Source organism: Chrysochloris asiatica, unplaced genomic scaffold (assembly GCF_000296735.1).
Source record: "Chrysochloris asiatica unplaced genomic scaffold, ChrAsi1.0 scaffold00404, whole genome shotgun sequence".
In the NCBI taxonomy this organism is placed as follows: domain Eukaryota; kingdom Metazoa; phylum Chordata; class Mammalia; order Afrosoricida; family Chrysochloridae; genus Chrysochloris; species Chrysochloris asiatica.
In genome coordinates, this window is record NW_006408922.1 from 1,404,772 (window position 1) to 1,423,534 (window position 18,763).

General features: G+C 41.1%; 1 protein-coding gene across 1 annotated transcript in view; it reads left to right on the forward strand.

Moving 5' to 3' along the window:
- The first annotated feature begins 1,035 nt into the window (after positions 1-1,035).
- Positions 1,036-18,763, forward strand: part of CCDC22 (coiled-coil domain containing 22) — a 29,930-nt gene continuing 12,202 nt past the window's right edge. Inside the window, exons 1-2 of the mRNA XM_006876685.1 lie at positions 1,036-1,086; positions 2,821-2,998. Of these exons, the coding sequence (XP_006876747.1) occupies positions 1,037-1,086; positions 2,821-2,998 (228 nt within the window). The 5' untranslated portion in view covers position 1,036. The remainder of the gene's footprint in view (positions 1,087-2,820; positions 2,999-18,763) is intronic.

Sequence of the window (18,763 nt, forward strand, 5' to 3'; positions counted from 1 at the left end):
TCTTCTGGTCTTTGGTCTTTAGTGTTTAATGTATCAAATCTGTTCTTCAGATGATCTCTAAATTCAGGTGGGATATATTCAAGGTCATATTTTGGCTCTCTTGGACTTGTTATAGGGTCCCTATTAATCAGAATCCACTTGAAGGCAGTGTTGGGTCTTGTTTGGTTAATATATACTGTATATATTCTTACTCTAGGATGTAGTGTTTATGAATCGGGCTGCTAACCTCAAGGCTGGCAGTTCGAAACTACCAGCTGTTTCGCGGGAGAAAGATAAGGCTTTCTGCTCCCGTAAAGATTTGCAGCCTCGGAAACCCTGTGCAGGGTCATTATGAGTCGGAACCGACTCCACGGTACTTAACAGCAAGTATGTGTCCTGGTGTGGCACTGTGGGTTGATGAGCCAGACTGCAAAGCCATTTGAACTGCAAGGTCGGTGGTTCAAGCTCACCAGCTGCTCCTCAGAAACCCTATTCAGGGTCGCTATGGGTCGGAACCGACTCGACGGTACTTAACAACAACAGCAAAGTATGTGTTAGGCACATAGCAAAACGTGCTTTATATAAATTAACTATTTTAATATTAAGAAGCAGTACTAAATAAATAGTTCTATTTTATATATGATAAAACTAAGATATAGAGAAGTTATGTTACTTTCCAGTGCTTTCACATTTACTAAACACTTTGCACTAAAGGTCCTGAGAGAGAGAGCGCGCGCGTGCGCGAGTACACACACACACACACACACACACACACACACACACACACAACACAAGGCCTCAGATTCTCAGTCCATTTGGAAAAGTCCACTGCAGACCGGAAAACTACAATTCCCAGAGGTCATTGCGCGCTCAAGTCTGCGCGCGGACGTGTGCAGTATCAATTGAGACACTTGGGGTGCGCTGTGTTCGGTAGCTTTCCAGCTCTGCCCACGCGGCCCGTGCCTCTTCCTCGACCACTGGCGTGGTGCGGGGTCTCAGCAACTGTGTCCCTCGTGCTTGGACTGATCCAGGATTCACGATTCCGACTTGATTCACCATGGAGGAGGCGGATCGAATTCTCATCCATTCCCTGCGCCAGGCTGGCACGTAAGGACACTGCCCTGCTCACCCGGAAACCCCTGAAAACCCACATCCGGGACTCCATAATCTCGAATTCTGTTATCCCGTTACCTGGGGACCTGAAAACCCGGGACCTTGACATCTAGGGCACCAACTTTCAGATTTAAGACACTGCCCCTCCTCTGCTGGCATCGGGGGTGGGCTCTCAGACCCTTTGTTCCTGACACAAAGTTAACTCAAAGATACAGACCCGAACATGCTAAAACAATCTTGAAACCCCTAAGACATGGGACCAGCGGACTCACTAGGGTTGGTGTCACTCACTTATAAGGATAAGGGTCACTTATCCTTCCAGCTCTCAAATAGTGCCTGCTGAACAAATAAATACCTTTTCCAAATGGACTTCTGCCCATACCAGATAATCCAGAATCCTTAGTAATGTATATTATCAATTTTTATTATAGAATAATATGTAATAAATATAGTTGTAAATTTCTTAAATGTAACATTTCTTAAATTATCTGAATACTAGCAACAAAATTGTTTATAAAATCATTCTTCAATGAATTGGAGCAATTATTAATTATAGTATTATTAGTAACTGAGTAGAAATCTTTTAAAAAATTTCTCCTTAAATTATGACTTTGTCCTCAAAATCAGTTATTGATACAAGTTTACAAGTAATAATTATCACGATATAGTAGCTACACCACCAGAAAACTTGACAAATCAGTCACTATAAAAACTCCAGCAGCAAGGAAAACAACAGTGTGTGTGTAGCACCCAGATAAAGCTCCGTGATTGGAAGCTCATTATAATTGAGTAATGATAGTGTTGATGGAGCCCATTAGAAGGTTCAAAAAGTATATTTGCATGGAGTTTTTAGCTTTGTAGGTATACATGAAGGGGCTTCTGAAAGCTCGTGGAAAATTCCATTGTCTTCTATTTTTCTATGAACTTTCTGAAGTTAAAAAAATTTTTCATTGTTATAATTAACTACAAGAATGTTTTTATAAAAAAAACTAATAACTTTCTCCTGAAACTACCTAAAATTTTTATAGACAGTTATTTTGTTGTCTCCCACTTCTAACAATGTCACCTAGTGTAGTCCACACCCCCACCTCCCCTTGCTCCCCTAGTGACATCAGTGCTGCAACTATGGATCTTGACATCTGCAAAACCTAAGCCCTAGCATTACAAGAACTGGGAACTTTAAGGCCCTGGGACTCTTATATCTGGAGAACCTAATACCCCTGTCCCCCAAATTGCATGGAACTCAGAGGTCTTGCCATCCAGGGACTTAGATATACAGAGACCCTGATACTTGCAACTCCTGAAAAACCTAGCCTTCCAGTATCTAGTCTCCTCAAAACCCTAGTGACTAAACTTCTAGGGGCCCTGGCATGCAGGGAGCATTGTTTCCGGGGACTCAGAAACTCAGACCATGCCACTTGGACCCCTTGATCTTTTCAGACCCCAGAAATGTGGGTACTCTTAAGCATAGGGGAAATTTGAGATATTTTGAACTTAGGTCCCATCCATCCATCATTTTCCTATATCCAGGTCTTAGGACCTGAGGACTTTTCTAATTCTTACTTTTCCAAATTGAAGGCACAGTCACCGGTATCTAGGACCTGCTTGAACTGTGAGCACCCTCCCTACTCTCACTCCAATATTAGACCCTCCAGCAGACTGGATAGCCCAACTTGTACCCAGTTTCCTGACTACTGCCCCAATCAAGCCTGCCCTCTTTTACTTCAGTGCAGTTCCTCCAGATGTGCAGACTCTTCGAGCCTTCACCACTGAGCTGGTTGTAGAGGCTGTGGTCCGCTGTCTGCGTGTGATCAACCCTGCCGTGGGCTCTAGCCTCAGCCCCTTGCTGCCTCTTGCCATGTCTGCCCGGTTCCGCCTGGCCATGAGCCTGGCCCAGGCCTGCATGGTGAGTGTTCTCCACCCAGTACAGACATCTTTCTTTCATTCTTCATTAAGTTGCCAGATTCCTTTGAAACTCTTGCCTTTATTCTCTGCCACCTCCCCTTGTAGCTAGCTCAGCGCTCACTAGTGACTAAGGCTACTGGGCTCTATGGTCAAACTGCCTGAGTAGTTCAGACCCTAGCTCCATCACTTACTAACTGTGGAACCTTAACCTTTCTGGGCCTCAGTTTTCTTTTCTGTGAAATGGACATAATAAAAATCGGGTTGTTGTGAGGATCAAATGAGTTGATAAATTCTTGATCATAGTGCCTGGTATATGACAAATGGTGTATGAGTGTTCATTGGTATTATGATTGTCATCACTGCCTTCTAATATCTTCATTATTTCTTTGCATTTATTGAAGCCTTTACTTCCTTCTCATCATTTCTCGCTGACTCTGCTCAGTGGATTCGATCCTCCCTGAACTGTATCATTTCAGGTTCCATGACCTCTTTACTTAATAGGACTTGTCCTCTGTCTCAGTTCTGCTAGCCACCCAGGACCTGGCCATCGTGTGACATTGAGCACCTCAGATATCTGAAGTTCTGCACATCACTTATCCTTCCAGCTCTCAAATAGTGTCTGCTGAACAAATACCTTTTTTAAATGAGATGCACTGATGCTGATACATTTAACTCTGGTTATTCATTTGTCATTGCTGTACTATTTGTACTGTTGGGTTGAATGATGTTATTATATCTCACCCCCAGCCTTGTAGAACATTTCAAATTTTTTACATCCATCCACTCTTAAGGAAATTATCTTCCACGACCACTATACTATTATCTCATCTAGAAAAATTACCATTGACATAGTAATCTTTTCTAATCTATAGTCTGTTTTCACATTTCTTCAGTTGGCCTCAAAATATCCTTTATAGCATACTTTTTAAATCCAGGATTCAATCAAGGATTGTTGTTGTTGTTGGTAAGAGCCGTTGAGTCGGTTCCGATTCATATCGACCCTGTATAGAGTTTCTGAGGCTTTGAATTTTCATGGGAGCAGAAAGTCAGATCTTTTTTCCATAAAGCGGCTGGCAGGCTTGAACCTCGGACCTTGTAGTTTGCAGTCTAGTGCTTAGAGCCCCCACACTCTTAATCAAGGATTATGCATTGCATTTTATTATCCTGACTCATTTCCTTTAAAGGATCCCTGGTAGCAGAGTGGATTACAAGTTGGACTACTAACCTGAGGATGAGTAGTTAGAATTTACCAGTTGCTCCAGTTGCACCCTGGTAGCATAGTGGATTACAAATTGGACTACTAACCTCAAGGTTAGCGGTTCGAATTTACCAGTTGATCCATGGGAGAAAGGTGAGGTTTTCTGGTATGGTGGCTGTGGGATAATGCACTAGAGCCTGAATAGGGTCACTATGAGTTGGAACCGACTCGATGGCACTTAACAACAACAACAACAACCAAGATTTACAGGCTCAGAAACGCTATACAGTGTCTTTCTGAGTCGGAAGTGATTTGATGGCATACAACCACCACCACCACCACCAGTCTTCTTTAATCTAGAGCAGTCCTCTGCCTTTTTTAGGCTTCACAACATTTTTGAAAGTTGAGACTAATTGCCTTGTGGAATGTCCCATAATCTGGATTGCCTGACTTTTTTTTATCCATTGTATTGTAAAGCAACCATGGTTGCACAGTGGTCAAGCACAAAGCTGCTAACCGTAATGTCAGCGGTTCAAACCCTATGCATGTGTTTTGTTTTTATTTTCTTGTTTTGCTTCCTATTACAAACCAACCTGTAACAAACATTCTCAAACATGTATTTTGGTCATCTCATGCATGAGTTTTTAAAAACATATATATATAATCCTAGTTGTTGAAAATATACACAGCAGAGCATGCACCAGTTGAACAATTTTTGCACATACAGTTCATTGACACTGATTCTAGTCTTGGAGTTGTGCAAGCATCCTCACCCTTCTTTTCTGAGTTGTTCCTCCATTCATATAAACTCACTGCCCCTAAGGTTCCTATGTAATCTTTCAAGGTTGTTGTCACTTTAATTCCATGTCAGTAGATCTTAAAAGAGCACAGTTAAGCTAAACTATTGTGCATGAGTTTTTCTGGAGTGTACCTGGGAGGGAGTTTGACTTCTGTTTCATAACGTATGCAGATCTCCAACTTTACTGCTGCTACTATATGCTATAGAGTTGGTTCCGATTCATAGTGATCCTGTATAGGGTTTCTGAGTCTGTAAATCTTTACGGGAGCAGAAAGTTTCATCTTTCTCTCACAGAGTGGCTGGTGGATTGGAACTGCTGATCTTGCTGTTAGCAGCCCAATATGTAACCCACTACATTACCAACTTTGGTGGTAATGGTTATATGCCGTGGAGTCGGTTCCGACTCATATATAGTCAAATTATCTCCCCAAGTGGTTGTACCAATTTGTATTCCCACTTGCACTGGATGTTGTCACACATTTTAATTTTTGTTCATCTGAGAGTCTTGTTGTTAAGTGCCATTGAATTGCTTCTTAACTCCAGTCGTGCTATAGTTGCTATTTTTAGTAAACTTTTAGATTTACAGAACAATTATAAAGATAGTACAGGCAGTTCCTATACATCCCACAACCAGTTTCTCCAAGTATCTGCCATTAAATCGATTCTGGCTCCTAATGACCCTGAAGGGCAGAGTAGAACTGCTCCACAGGGTTTCCAAGACTATAAATCTTTATGGGAGCAGAAGGCCTCAATCTTACTCCTGTGGAGCGGCTGGTGGATTTGAACCACAGACCTTATGATTACCATGCCAATGCTTAGCCCATTATGCTTCCAGGGCTCTTCATTTTATATTAGTATGGAATCTTGTTGTGGGGATGTACGGTAAGCATGGGACTGCTAGCCACAAGGTTGGCAGTTCAGACCCACCAGCACTGAACAATAACAATGGTACATTTTTCACAATTAATGAGCCAATATTGACATATTGCTGTTAAAGCAGATTTCCTTAGCTTTTAATCTCTTTTTTCTGTTCTAGAATTCTATCAATTTAATCTCATTTTTGTTTTAGTTTGCATTTCTTTAATTATTGATGAGACTTAACATCGTTTCCACATAGACCATTCCTGGTTCCTCATCTCTGAAGTGAGTCTAGGTGGTTTTTGCCCATTTTTCTGTTTATTTTTGTTGTTGTTGTTATTGCTGCTGTGTTTTTCTTACCAATTCATAGGAATTCTTTATACGAGTATATTCTGGATACTAGAAAATGAAGAGGACTTAAAATATTTACTAATGAAGATCAAAGAGCACAGCCTTCGATGTGGATTACATCTCAATATAAAGAAAACAAAAATCCCCACCACTGGACCAATAAACAACATTCTTATCAACAGAGAAAAGATTGAAGTTGTCAAGGACTTCATTCTTCTTGGATCAACTATCAACACTCATGGAAGCAGCAGTCAATAGATCAGATGACATATTGCATTGGGCAAATCTGCTGCATAAGACTTTTAAAGTGTTGAGTGAAGAGCAAAGATGTCAGCTTGAAGACTAAAGTGTGCCTGACCCAAGCCATGGTATTTTCAATGATCTCATATGCATGCGAAAGCTGGACAGTGAATAAGGAAGACCGTAGAAGAATTGATGCTTGTGAGTTATGGTGTTGGAGGAGAATATTGAAAGTGCCATGGGCTGCCAAAAGAACCAACAGATCTGTGTTGGAAGAAGTGCAGCCAGAGTGCTCATTGGGGGCTAGGATGGCCAAACTTCGTCTCTCATACTTCGGACATATTGTCAGGAGGGACCAGTCCCTGGAGAAGGATATCATATTTGGTAAGGTGGAGGGTCAGAGAAAAAGAGGAAGACCCCCAGTGAGATGGATTAGCAAAGTGGCAGCATCAATTGGCTCAAGCATGGCAACAGTTGTGAGGTTGGCCCAGGATCGGGCAGTGTTTCGTTCTGTTGTGCATCGGGTCGCTATGAGTCGGTACCGACTCAATGGCACCTAACAACAACAATAGCAGTCTTCTGTTGGTTATGTGTTTTGTATTCATGCATTCAAACAAATATTCATTGAGTACTTACTATGTACCAGGCAGTGTTCTAGGCAATGGAAATACAGCAATAAACAAAGAAGATAAAAAATTTTACCCTATGTTGTTGTTAAGTGCTGTTGAGTCGGTTCCTACTCATAGCGACCCTGTATAGGGTTTCCAGGGAGCAGCTGGTGAGTTTGAACTGCCAACCTTGTGGTTCAAACTGACCTTATGGTCCAGTGCTTTATCCCACAGTGCCACACCAGAACTCCTTCCCACCCTTATGTTGTTTTCGTTAAGTACCATTGAGTCAGTTCTGACCCATAGCGACCCTTATAGGGTTTCCAAGGAGCAGCTGGTAAGTTTGAACCACCGACCTTGCGGTTCAAATCAACCTTGTAGCGAGTGCTTACCCTGCAGTGCCACACAAGGACTCCTTATGTAGGAGCTGATAAATAAACAAGATGAGTAAGTCTTAGTTATGTAAGTGCTGCTTTAACAGAAATACCACAAGTGTGTAAGTTTCACAAACAGAAATTTATTTTCTCACAGTTAGGAAGGAGACTGGAAGTCTGAATTCAGGGCCCTGGTTCTAGGGGAAGATTTACTTTCTCTGTTGGCTCTCGGGGAAGGTCCTTGTCTCTTTCAGCTTGGTGATCTCTAAGTGTCATTCCCCCATTTGTCCTCGCTTGCTTCTGTGCCTAAACTGCTCTGTTTATATTTTAGAAATGATTGGCTTAAGACACTGATATAGCTCATTGATATAACAAAGAAAACCCTGTTCCTAAATAAAATTATATCCACATGTATTATTGTTGTTGGGAAGTGCCATTGAGCTGGTTCTGACTCATAGCGACTTTGTGTAGGGTTTCCGAGGAGCGGCTGTTGAGTTTGAACCACTGACCTGGCAGTGCAAACTCACCTTGTGGTCGAGTGCTTATCGGGTTTAGGATTTACAACACATAGTTATTGATCATAGGGTTAAATCCATCAAAGTAAGTAAATTATGTTGTATGTTAGAAGATAGGTACTATAGAATTAAAGACACAGCAAAAAGCCATTTGATCCTGCCCTACTTACTGAATGTTTGTGTGGCTCTGTAGGATAAGTACTGGACCACACAAGGTTGGTTGAACCACAAGGTTGACAGTTCAAAAACTCACCAGCCACTCCTTGGAAACTATGCAGTGTCGCTATGAATTGGAATAGACGTGGCAGCATTTAACAACTCACTGAATGGTCTGCCTTTTTCTTGCTCATATGCGGTGCCAGCTGTGTCATAAATTTGGTTTCCAGGTATGTTCTGTTCCATTTCATTTCTGGCACCAGTATCTCTTTGTCTTAATTACTTATTTGAAATACTTCTTAATATCTAGGAATGTACATTCCCTCCTACCTTGTTTTTCTTCTTCAAGCAGGTCTCTTCCACATATATTTTAGAATTAGCTTGTCACGAAAAACCTTGTTGGGATTGCTTTCAATCTTTGCTCATTTTGAGGAGAATTAATATCTTAAAAATATCTAGCCTTCCTATTCATGAATGTAGCATGCCTCTCCATTGATTGAGGTCTTCTTTAATTTCTTTCCACCAAATCTTTAGATTATTTTTTACATAAAGCCCTTTATTTTACACTTAAAGATTTTACCCATCTTTTGTTAACTGTATTCTAGATATCTTATATTTTCTGTGGGTATACCTGACTTTTAAAGCTTCATTTACTGTTGTATTGACATGCAATTGACTTTTATATATTATGACCTTGTTGTTGTTATGTGCCGTGGAGTTGATTCCGACTCATAGCGACCCTGTACAGGGTTTCCGAGGTTGTAAATCTTTACGGGAGCAGAAAGCCTCATCTTTCAACCGCGGGGCAGCTGGTAGTTTCGAACTGCTGACCTTGCGGTTTGCAGCCCAATTCGTAACCACTATGCTACCAGAGTAGTGTGGCACTATAGGTTAATGCGCCAGACTACAAAGCTGATGGAACTGCAGGGTTGGTGGTTCAAGCTCGCCAGCTGCTCCTCAGAACTCCTACACAGTGTTGCTATGGGTCAGAATCGACTTGACGGCACTTAACAACAACAACATTATGACCTTATATCCTATAAATTGTAGTTTCATTTGGAGTTTGCAAGTAAACGATTTTATAAAAAATCTCTAAGTACAGTCTAGTTTCTTCCTCTCCAGTTCTGATACTTTTTGTTTCTCTTGGGCTGGCAAGTGTGTTAGGTTGCTGGTCTTAAAGGGATACATTTATGCTTTTACCATTATGTATGATGTTTGCTCTAGGACTTAATGTTGTTGTCATTCATTCATTCTCTGCACCTTGCTTATACAGTTTCTGCCTCTCAGCAGTAGATTTCAGAGTGTTGCCTATCCCTTAGCTCTCAGGTACATGTAGCTGTCAACTTCTTTTGTTTGAGGCTCTTGGTGGCTTGATGAGGCCAGTATTCTGTCCTCCTGGTTCTGGGCTGTATTCCTGAGGATAGCACTTTATAAAGGAGGGGTTGTGGAGGTGCCATGGGGGTGGGGGAGGGCCAGGCTGCCCCCTAGTCTCTGTTCCTTTCTTCTTTGAGTCTTGTCTCCCACTGGATTAGGTATTTACTTCCTGTTGCTCACGCTCACTTTAGTATGAGGCAGAGAATATGGAGTTTTCTGTGGGTAAAAGATGTATGTCATTGTCTGGTCCCCAGCAGCCTTGGTTTGCCAGCAGCAGGCAGAATGGGTCTCTCTTGACTTACCTGTATGCTGTCCCTGTGACCCACGTCAACTTAGCACTGCCACGTTCTGGTATCAGTCTCTACGTGGGCCCTACTCCTGGCAACAGTTTCTGCGACTCAGCCACCTTCATATTTGGTGTCTGTCACTTCACACACCCCACTCCTGGATTAAGTTTCTGTATCAGTCACAACTCTTTGATTGCAAGTATCAGAAACCCAAAGTAAAGTAGCTTGAAAGCCAGTGGCTTTCACACTTTTTTGATTGTGACCCTCTGAAATATCTCTCACATTGTAGCGTAGCACATACATACGTATATGATAGAATTTTTTTTAAACTTTTTATCGTGAATTGGGTGAAGGTTTACAGAACAGATCAGTTTTCCATTCAGCAGTTCATATACATTTTGTTTCATGTCGTTGATTGCAATCCCCACAGTGTAACATCACTTATCCGCCTTTCTCCCTGTGTTTCCTGTTTCCATTCCTCCTCCTTTCCGAACTTTGTCTTTGGGTAAATGTTGCCTTTTGATCTCAAATGGTTGATTGTTCTAAGAAGTGCATTATCTTCCTAGTATTATTGTTCCCCCTTGTAGACCTGTCTGTTGTTTGGCTGAAATTTGAGCCCTGGGGGTGAATGCAGTTTCAAATCTGAAGGGTGACTAAGAGTGATAGTCTCAGGGTTCCACCAGTCTCTATCTGAGGACAAAAACTCTGTGTCCAGCATGGTAGTGACACAGTATTAACTCATTTAATTTTCTGAGATAGAATTAAAGCCTTCCTGGTGTGGTGTTGTGGGATAAATCACTGGATTGCAAGGTCAGTGTGAACCACAAGGTCGGTGGTTCAAACTCACCAGCTGCTCCTTGGAAACCCTATACAATGTCACTATGAGCTGGAACTGACTCGATGGCATTTAACAACAACAACAACAAAGTAGGTACTGGATTTCTGGTGTAGTGCTTAGAATAAGCACTGGGCTGTGAACCACAAGGTTGACAGTTCAAACCCACCAGTTACTCCTTGGAAACTCTGGAAGGGTCACTATGAGTTGGAACTGACTTGATGACGCATAACCACACTGTAGGTATGGGTGTAGCACTGCAGGGTTGTGCACTGAACTGCAAGGTCAGCACTCCTTGGAAACCCTATACAGGGTCACTGTGATTTGGAACCGACTCAATGGCACTTAACAACAACAACAAAAGTAGGGTACTGTTGATATCCCACTTTCCACATGAGGAAAGTGAAGCGCAAAAAAGTTAAGTGATTTGCCTGGGCCACACTATTGGCAAGAGGCAAAGCGGAGCCCTGAATCCAGGAAGTCGGCTTTTAGAGTTCATGGCGCTCTCTTTCTTCCAATTTATCAGTCTCCTTCCAGGATTCTGATGGGCCATGTCAGGGAAGGAGAAGCTTTGTGAATTACCTGCTCTACCAGGAACACAGAGAGTAGGGGAGGAGGTGGAACTGATGCTACACATTCTTCTGGAGGGGTCTGTGAATGAATGAATGAATGAGTGAAGTTTACAGACATTGCCTGGTTGGTGACTGGACTTCTGAACCTCTCATCACCAAAGCAATAATAAAGAGCTTCCATTTCTCTGCCCTTACTGTGAGCCCTTTTCTTTCTTAAAGCATTTGTTGTTAAGTGCTATTGAGTCGGTTTCAACTCATAGTGACCCTATATGAGCCGGAACTGACTCAATGGCACTTAACAACAACAACAACAAAGTAGGTACTGGATTTCTGGTGTAGTACTGTAGGATAAGCACTGGACTGTGAACCGCAGGGTTTCCAAGGAGCGACTGGTGAGCTTGAACCGCCAACCTTGCAGTTCAAACAGCTTTGCAGTCTGGTGCATTAACCCACAGCACCACACCAGGACTCCATTCTTAAAGCGTACATGTAGGGAAAGTATTATTGGGCCAATTTACAGATAGGAAACTGAAGTACTGAGCAAGTCCTCGTAAGTAAGCAGCATAGACTGGATTTCTAACTCAGATATTTTTCACCCCCAAATCCATAGACTTTTAAAAATATTATTTTGAATTGTATTATTTAATATTGTATTGTTTTGAGTCAGGAGATAGAAACCACATTAGTAATTTGAACAGGGAAATTTTAATGTAAAGAATTGTTAACTAGCTTAAATGTGGTTAACTACTAAAAGGGTAAAATCTTAGAGGTATGAAAGAAGTACTTGAGAAATCTCATTTCCCTCGCCCCCTCCCCCCAAATCATTCACCCAATTCTACCCCATACTTATCTGCTGTAAGGCACTTTCATTTATTTCTTGTATATCTTTGCATAGTTTTCTGTATGCATATGTAAGCAAGTATGAATTGATACTCTTATTTATCTTTCTTAAACAAAAGATAGCATATACCAAATTTTTCATCTTTATTTTTTTTCTCATAACAGTGTATCCTGGAAATCATTTCGTATCAGATAATGGAGATCTAACTCAAAGTGGTGGTGGTGATGATGTGCCGTGGAGTCGGTTCCCACTCATAGCGACTCTGTGCAGGGTTTCCGAGGCTGACAATCTTTATGGGAGCAGAAAGCCTCATCTTTCTCCCACGGAACAGCTGGTAGTTATAGTACTCTTGTATTTTCAGTCATTCTGCTATGCTTAAGCATTTAGAAAGTTTCCAATATTTTGTAAATAATACTATTATGAATAATCTTGTAATATATATTTTTATATTGTTGGAGGTATATCTTTGTGGTAAACTCCTAAAAGTGGGATTGCTAAGTGGAAGGGTAAATGCATATATAGTTTTGTTGTTGTCAGGTACTGTTGAGTCAGTTCCAACTCATAGCGACCCTATGCACAACAGAACAAAACACTGCCTAGTCCTGCGCCATCCTCATAATCCTTATTCTGCTTGAGCCCATTGCTGCTATCACTGTGCCAGTCCATCTTGTTGGGGTCGTCTTCTTTTTTGCTGACCCTCCACTTTACCAAGCATGATGTCCTTCTCTACCCAGCACTGGTCCCTCATGATAACACGTCTAAAGTCCAAGAGTTGAAGTCTGGCCATCTTGGCTTCCAAGGTTCTTCTCACAAAGACCTGTTTGTTCTTCTGGCATTCCATTGGACTTTTACTATTCTTTTCCAACACTTTGCCTCAAATGCATCAATTTTTCTATGGTCTTTCTTATTCTTTGTCCAACTTTCACATGTATATTAGGCTATTGAAAGTCCCATAGCTTGGGTCAGGTCCACCTTAGTCTTCAAACTGATATCTTTGTTCTTGAACACTTTAAAGTCTTGTGCAGTAGATTTGCCTAATGTAATACATTGGTTTGATTTCTTGGCTAAAGCTTACCTGAGTCTTGATTGTGGATCCAAGCAAAATGAAGTCTTTGACAACTTCAGTCTTTTTGCCATTTATTATGATGTTACTTATTGGTCCAGTTGTGAGGATGCTTGTTTTCTTTATTTAGAGGTGCAATCCACACTGAAGTCTTTGATCTTCATCAGTAAGTATTTTAACTTCCAGCACCCAAGGTTGTGTCATCTGCATATCGCAGGTTGTTAATGAGTCTGTCTCCAATCTGTCTCCAATCTTCATATAATCCAGCTTCTTGGATTATTTACTCATTATACAGATTCAATAAGCATGGTGAAAGAATACAACCCTGGCACACACCTTTCCTGATTTTAGACCATGCACTTTCCCCTTGTTCTGTTCGAATGACTGCCTCTTGGTCGATGTACAGGTTCCCCATGAGTACAGTTAAGTATTCTGGAATACCCATTCTTTGCAATGTTATCCAGAGCTTGTGAGGAGCTACACAATCAAAAGCCTTTGTTGCATAGTAAATAAAGCACAAGTAAACATCTTTCTGGTATTCTCTGCATTCAGCCAAGATCCATCTGACATCAGCAGTGATATTCCTAGTTGTACATCCTCTTCTGATGTCCTCTGCTGAATCTGGCTTGAATTTCTGGCAGTTCTCTATTGCTGTACTATTGGAACTGTTTTTTAATTACCTTTAGAAAATTTTTACTTGCAGGTGATAATTAATGTTATTTTTGGATGCTATCTTACCTTTCATTGGGTCACCGCTCATTGAAATGGGCACACATGTGGATCTCTTCCAATCAGTTGGCCAGGTGTTTCAAATTTCTTGGCATAGGTGAGTACACCTCCAGTGCTACATCAGTTTGTTGAAAGATTTCAAATTCTGTTCCATCAATTCTTGGAGTCTTGTTTTTCGCCAATAATGTCAATGCAGTTTGGACTTCTTTCTTCATTGCTATTGGGTTTTGATCATATACTACCTCTTGTTTGTTTGTTTTTTAACTTTTTATTGTGAATTGATGAAGGCTTACAGAGCAGATCATCAATTTTGCATTTAACAAATCATATACTTTGCTTCATTACATGGTATCAATCTCTTCCATGTGTCCACAGTTAACAGCATTTACCTCTATTCAGTTTAAGTATTGAATTTCTCACTGTATTTCCCACTACCTTCATCTTTCCTTTGCTAACCTCCCTCTTATTGTGTAATGCCAGCCCTGTTACCATGTAACATGTGTATACCCTCTAGCCCATGGATAATTTTCCTTCTCCTCTTCCTACCCCCGTAACCATCATAGATTGTTTCTTTTGTCAAGAAAACCTTTTAAAAATTTTTTACAACATTAGTCTCATACAATGTTTGTCTTTTTGTGGTTGACTAATTTCACTCTGCAGAATGTCCTCCAGGTTCAACCAGGTTTCACAGATTCATTTTTATTTTTCAACATTTTGTAGTATTCCGTTGTGTGTATATACCAAGGTTTGTTTAACCATTCTTCTTTTGATGGGTATATAGGCTGTCTCCATCTTTTTGATACGTCTCTAGTAGACTGCTTATTGAAGGATCTTGTTTTCTTATCCAGTTTGCTCGTTATGTCTCTTGATTGGTACATTTAATCCGTAGCGTAGTGGTTACGAATCGGGCTGCGAACCTTAAGGTCAGCGGTTCGAAACTACCAGCCGCTCCGCGGGAGAAAGATGAGGCTTTCTACTCCCGTAAGGATTTACACCCTCGGAAACCCTGTACAGGGTCGCTATGGGTCGGAACCGACTCGACAGCACTTAACAACAACAACAACATATTCAGTATAATTATCAGTAAGTATGAATTGATTGTTATCATTTTTCTGTGTGTTTTTTTTGTGTGTGTGGTGCTGTTGGATTCTTTGTTGGGCGTAATTTTCTATGCTGAGCTCATTTTGTTTGTGGGTTTTCTTTCCCTCTGGAGTGGAGCCCACGTGCATCCAAACACCAAAATGGAACACCAAAGCGCTGCAGCTGCCCCCTCCCCACACAGATGTGGCTCCCAAATACGTGGCTTGGAATGTCTGGAGAGTAGGGTCTGTGCTGGCGGTGGATGAGGGTGGGAACTGGCCACCAGGAGAATGTGGGGAAAAAGAAGAAATCATACCTTTTCTGTCACCCGCATGGATCTGCTCTGGCCTCCACTGCCAAAACTGCTCACAAGATGGTCGAGCTGTGTCTGGTCAGGTGTTCACCAGTAAGCCTCCCTCTCTCGCCATCCCTACTCAGCCTCTCCTTCCAGCCAGCACTCCATCCACCTCTCTAACCTTTCTTCTGAAGTTCAGCGTGCCAGTATTTTCATCTCTTGTTTTATTTTGTCTTTTGTATCTTTGTTGTAGAGGGTCCATGTAGTGTATCTGCCTAGTCCACCATCTTGCTGGAAACCCTCTTGAAATGGTTGAACATCGAACATTTCTTTTTGTTATAATGATTCTGTATATACCTTCCACCTTCTTTTGATGCTTTCAGCATCATTCAATATTTTGCCCATAGAATCTTTCAATATTTCAATTCAAGGTTTGAATTTTTACTTTAGTTGAGAAATGGTTCCTCAACTTGAGAAATGCGGATGTGTTCTTTCCTTTTGGTTTTTAACTCCAAGTCTTTGCACATTTCATATAAAACTTGATTTGTCATCTCCAGCTGTCCTTTGAAATGTTCTGTTCAGCTCTTTGACTTCCTCATTTCTTTTATTCACTTTAGCATGTCTGTGCTGGAGAGAAAATTTCAGAGTCACTTTTCACAATCATTTTAGTCTTTTGTTCCTGTCTTTTTAATGACCTTTTACTTTCTTTTTCTATGATATTCTTGATATCATCCCACAGCTCTTCTGGTCTTGGATTATTAGTGTCTAATGCATCAAATCTGTTCTTGAGATGGTGTCTAAATTCATGTGGGATATATTCAAGTTCAGATGTTGGCTCTTATGGACTTGTTTTAATATTCTTCAACTTCTGTCTGAATATGCATATGAGCAATTGACTGTTCCATAGTTTTCTCCTGGCCATGTTTTGGCTGATGATATTGAGATTTTCTACCATCTCTTCCCACAGATGCAGTCTATTTGATTTCTGTTTATTCCATTTATAGAGAAGTCCATGTGTATAGTCACCTTTTATGTTGTTCGAGAAAGTTATTTGCAATGAATAAGTCATTGGTCTTGCAAAATTCCATCATGCAACCTCTAGCATTATTTCTGTCACCAAGGCCATGTTTTCCAACTACTGATCCTTCTTATTTGTTTCCAACCTTCACATTCCAATCACCAATACATCTTGATTACATATTTGATCAATTTTAGACTGAAGAAGTTGGTAGAATTCTTCAATTTCATCATTAGTGGCTTTAGTGGTTGGTGTGTAGATTTGAACAATAATGGTATTTATTGGCCTTCGTTGTGGTGGTGGTGGTGGTGGTGGTAATGAGCTGTGGAGTCGGTTCTGACTCATAGCGACCCTGTACAGGATTTCAGAGGCTGGAAATCTTTACAGGAACAGAAAGCCTCATCTTTCTCCTGTGGAACAGCTGGTAGTTTCAAACTGCTGACCCTGAGTTTAGCAGTCTGATTCGTAACCACTATGCTACCAGAGCTCCTTGGCCTTCTTGTAGGCAAATGGATATTACCCTATCACAGACAGAATTATCCTTCAAGATAGAGTTTGAAATGTTCTTTTTTGATGAATAATTTGATGCCATACCTCTTGAATTTGTTGTTTCCGGCACAGTAAATCATATGATTATCTGATTCAAAATGGCTAATACCTGTCCATTTCAGCTAGTTACATTTAATTTTTGACAACTTCCAATTTTCCTAGATTCATGTTTCGTACATTCCATGTTCTGATTATTTTGGAATGTTTGCAGCTGTTTCTCCTCATTTTGAGTTGTACCCAATCAGCAAATGAAGGTCCTGAACACTTTGCTTCATTCACACCATTAAGGTTACCTCTGCTTTGAGGGGGCAGCCCTTCTCCAGTTGTATGTTGAATGCCTTCCAACGTAAGAGGCTCATCTTCTGGCATTATATTATATTTTTTAAGATTTTGCCAAATTGTCCTCACCAAGAATCCTGGTATGGCACTGTAGGATAAGCACTGGACTGCGAACCACAAGGTCAGCAGTTCAAATGCACCAGCTGCTCCTCAGAAACCCTATATAGAGTTGCTGTGAGTTGAAATAGTCTTATAGCAACAGTGTATGAGAAAATGGCTATCTTTCCAGCATCTCACCAAGTAAGCATATTGTCATACTTTTGTGTTTTTACCCATTCAGTCGGTGGGAAATGATTTCCCAGTATAGCTCCACACACCCCAGTTTTGTACTTTGAAAATAAGTACCTCACTTAACAAAAAAGTGTAAAGAATAGAACAGTGAATACCTGGATACCCTTCCTGCAGTGTTAGCATTTTGCAATATTTACTTTCTTTGTATATTATATATATACACACACTAAGTGAATAATTTCTTTTATAAGGATCAATACAAAGCTGATTCCTATGAGGTGGGGCTTAAAGATGTCCCAAATGTCCAACTTTCCCAGACTGTTGTATCATCAATGACTCCCCGTCTCCTCAGTACTCTTCTTCCTTGTTTGGGTTCAGAAATGCACTATAACATCTCACAGAACTCACAAACTTTACTTACCATTTAGTGGTTTGTTAAGAAAGTAACAGGGTATAAACTTGGGATCAGGATCAAATTGGAAGTAACAGGAACAACTAAGGACACAGTTCCTCAATCAGGTCAAGTTCTTCTTGCCCTCTATCACTGAAGGCCTTCTCAGCAGGTGTTAGAAGTCTTAGCCCCATGAGTTGGTAAGCCCCATGTAGTTGTCTTGTGCCACTATTGTCCTCACTGCTATGCCATCAACTCTCTGTCTTCCATGTTGTAGCAGCCCCACCCCCACCCCCATTCTCCTTGGAGTCTGTGCTTTCATGTCTGTTCCAACTCATAGCAACCCTGCATAGGGTTAGACTCCCAACTTTGTGGTTAGCTGTACAGTGCCTTTAAGTTTTGTTAAGTGCCGTTGAGTTGGTTCCGACTCATAGCGACCCTGTATAAGGTTTCTAAGGAGCGACTGGTGAGTTTGAACACCAACCTTGCAGTTCGAAGTAACCTTGAGGTCAAGTGCTTCTCCTAAGGTGCAACACCAGGACTCCAACTTTAAGCTTAGTGGGACAGAAGACCTGACCAATCCCCTCATTAGTGTTCCATAGGTATTATTTGCATCATAGTCCTGGATATACAGTGAACTGCTAACTGCAAGATTGGTGGTTCAAACCCACCAACTACTCCTTGGGAACCCTATACTGGGTCCCTATGAGTCAGAACCAACTCAAAGGCACATAACAAGAACAACATTCTCACAAGTATGCAGTGTACCTTGTTTACATTATTAACAAGTTATCCAATCCCATTGGTGGGCCATAAGCATCTCATTTGCATAATCCTAGGTCCACTCTGCATTTTGTATATATATATATGCATGTGCATGTATATATATAAGCATGTGCGTGTGTATATATACAGGAGCTCTGGTAGCATAGTGGTTACGAATCGGGCTGCTAACCTCAAGGTCGGCAGTTCGAAACTACCAGCTGTTCCGTGGGAGAAAGATGAGGCGTTCTGCTCCCGTAAAGATTTACAGCCTCGGAAACCCTGTGCAGGATCACTATGG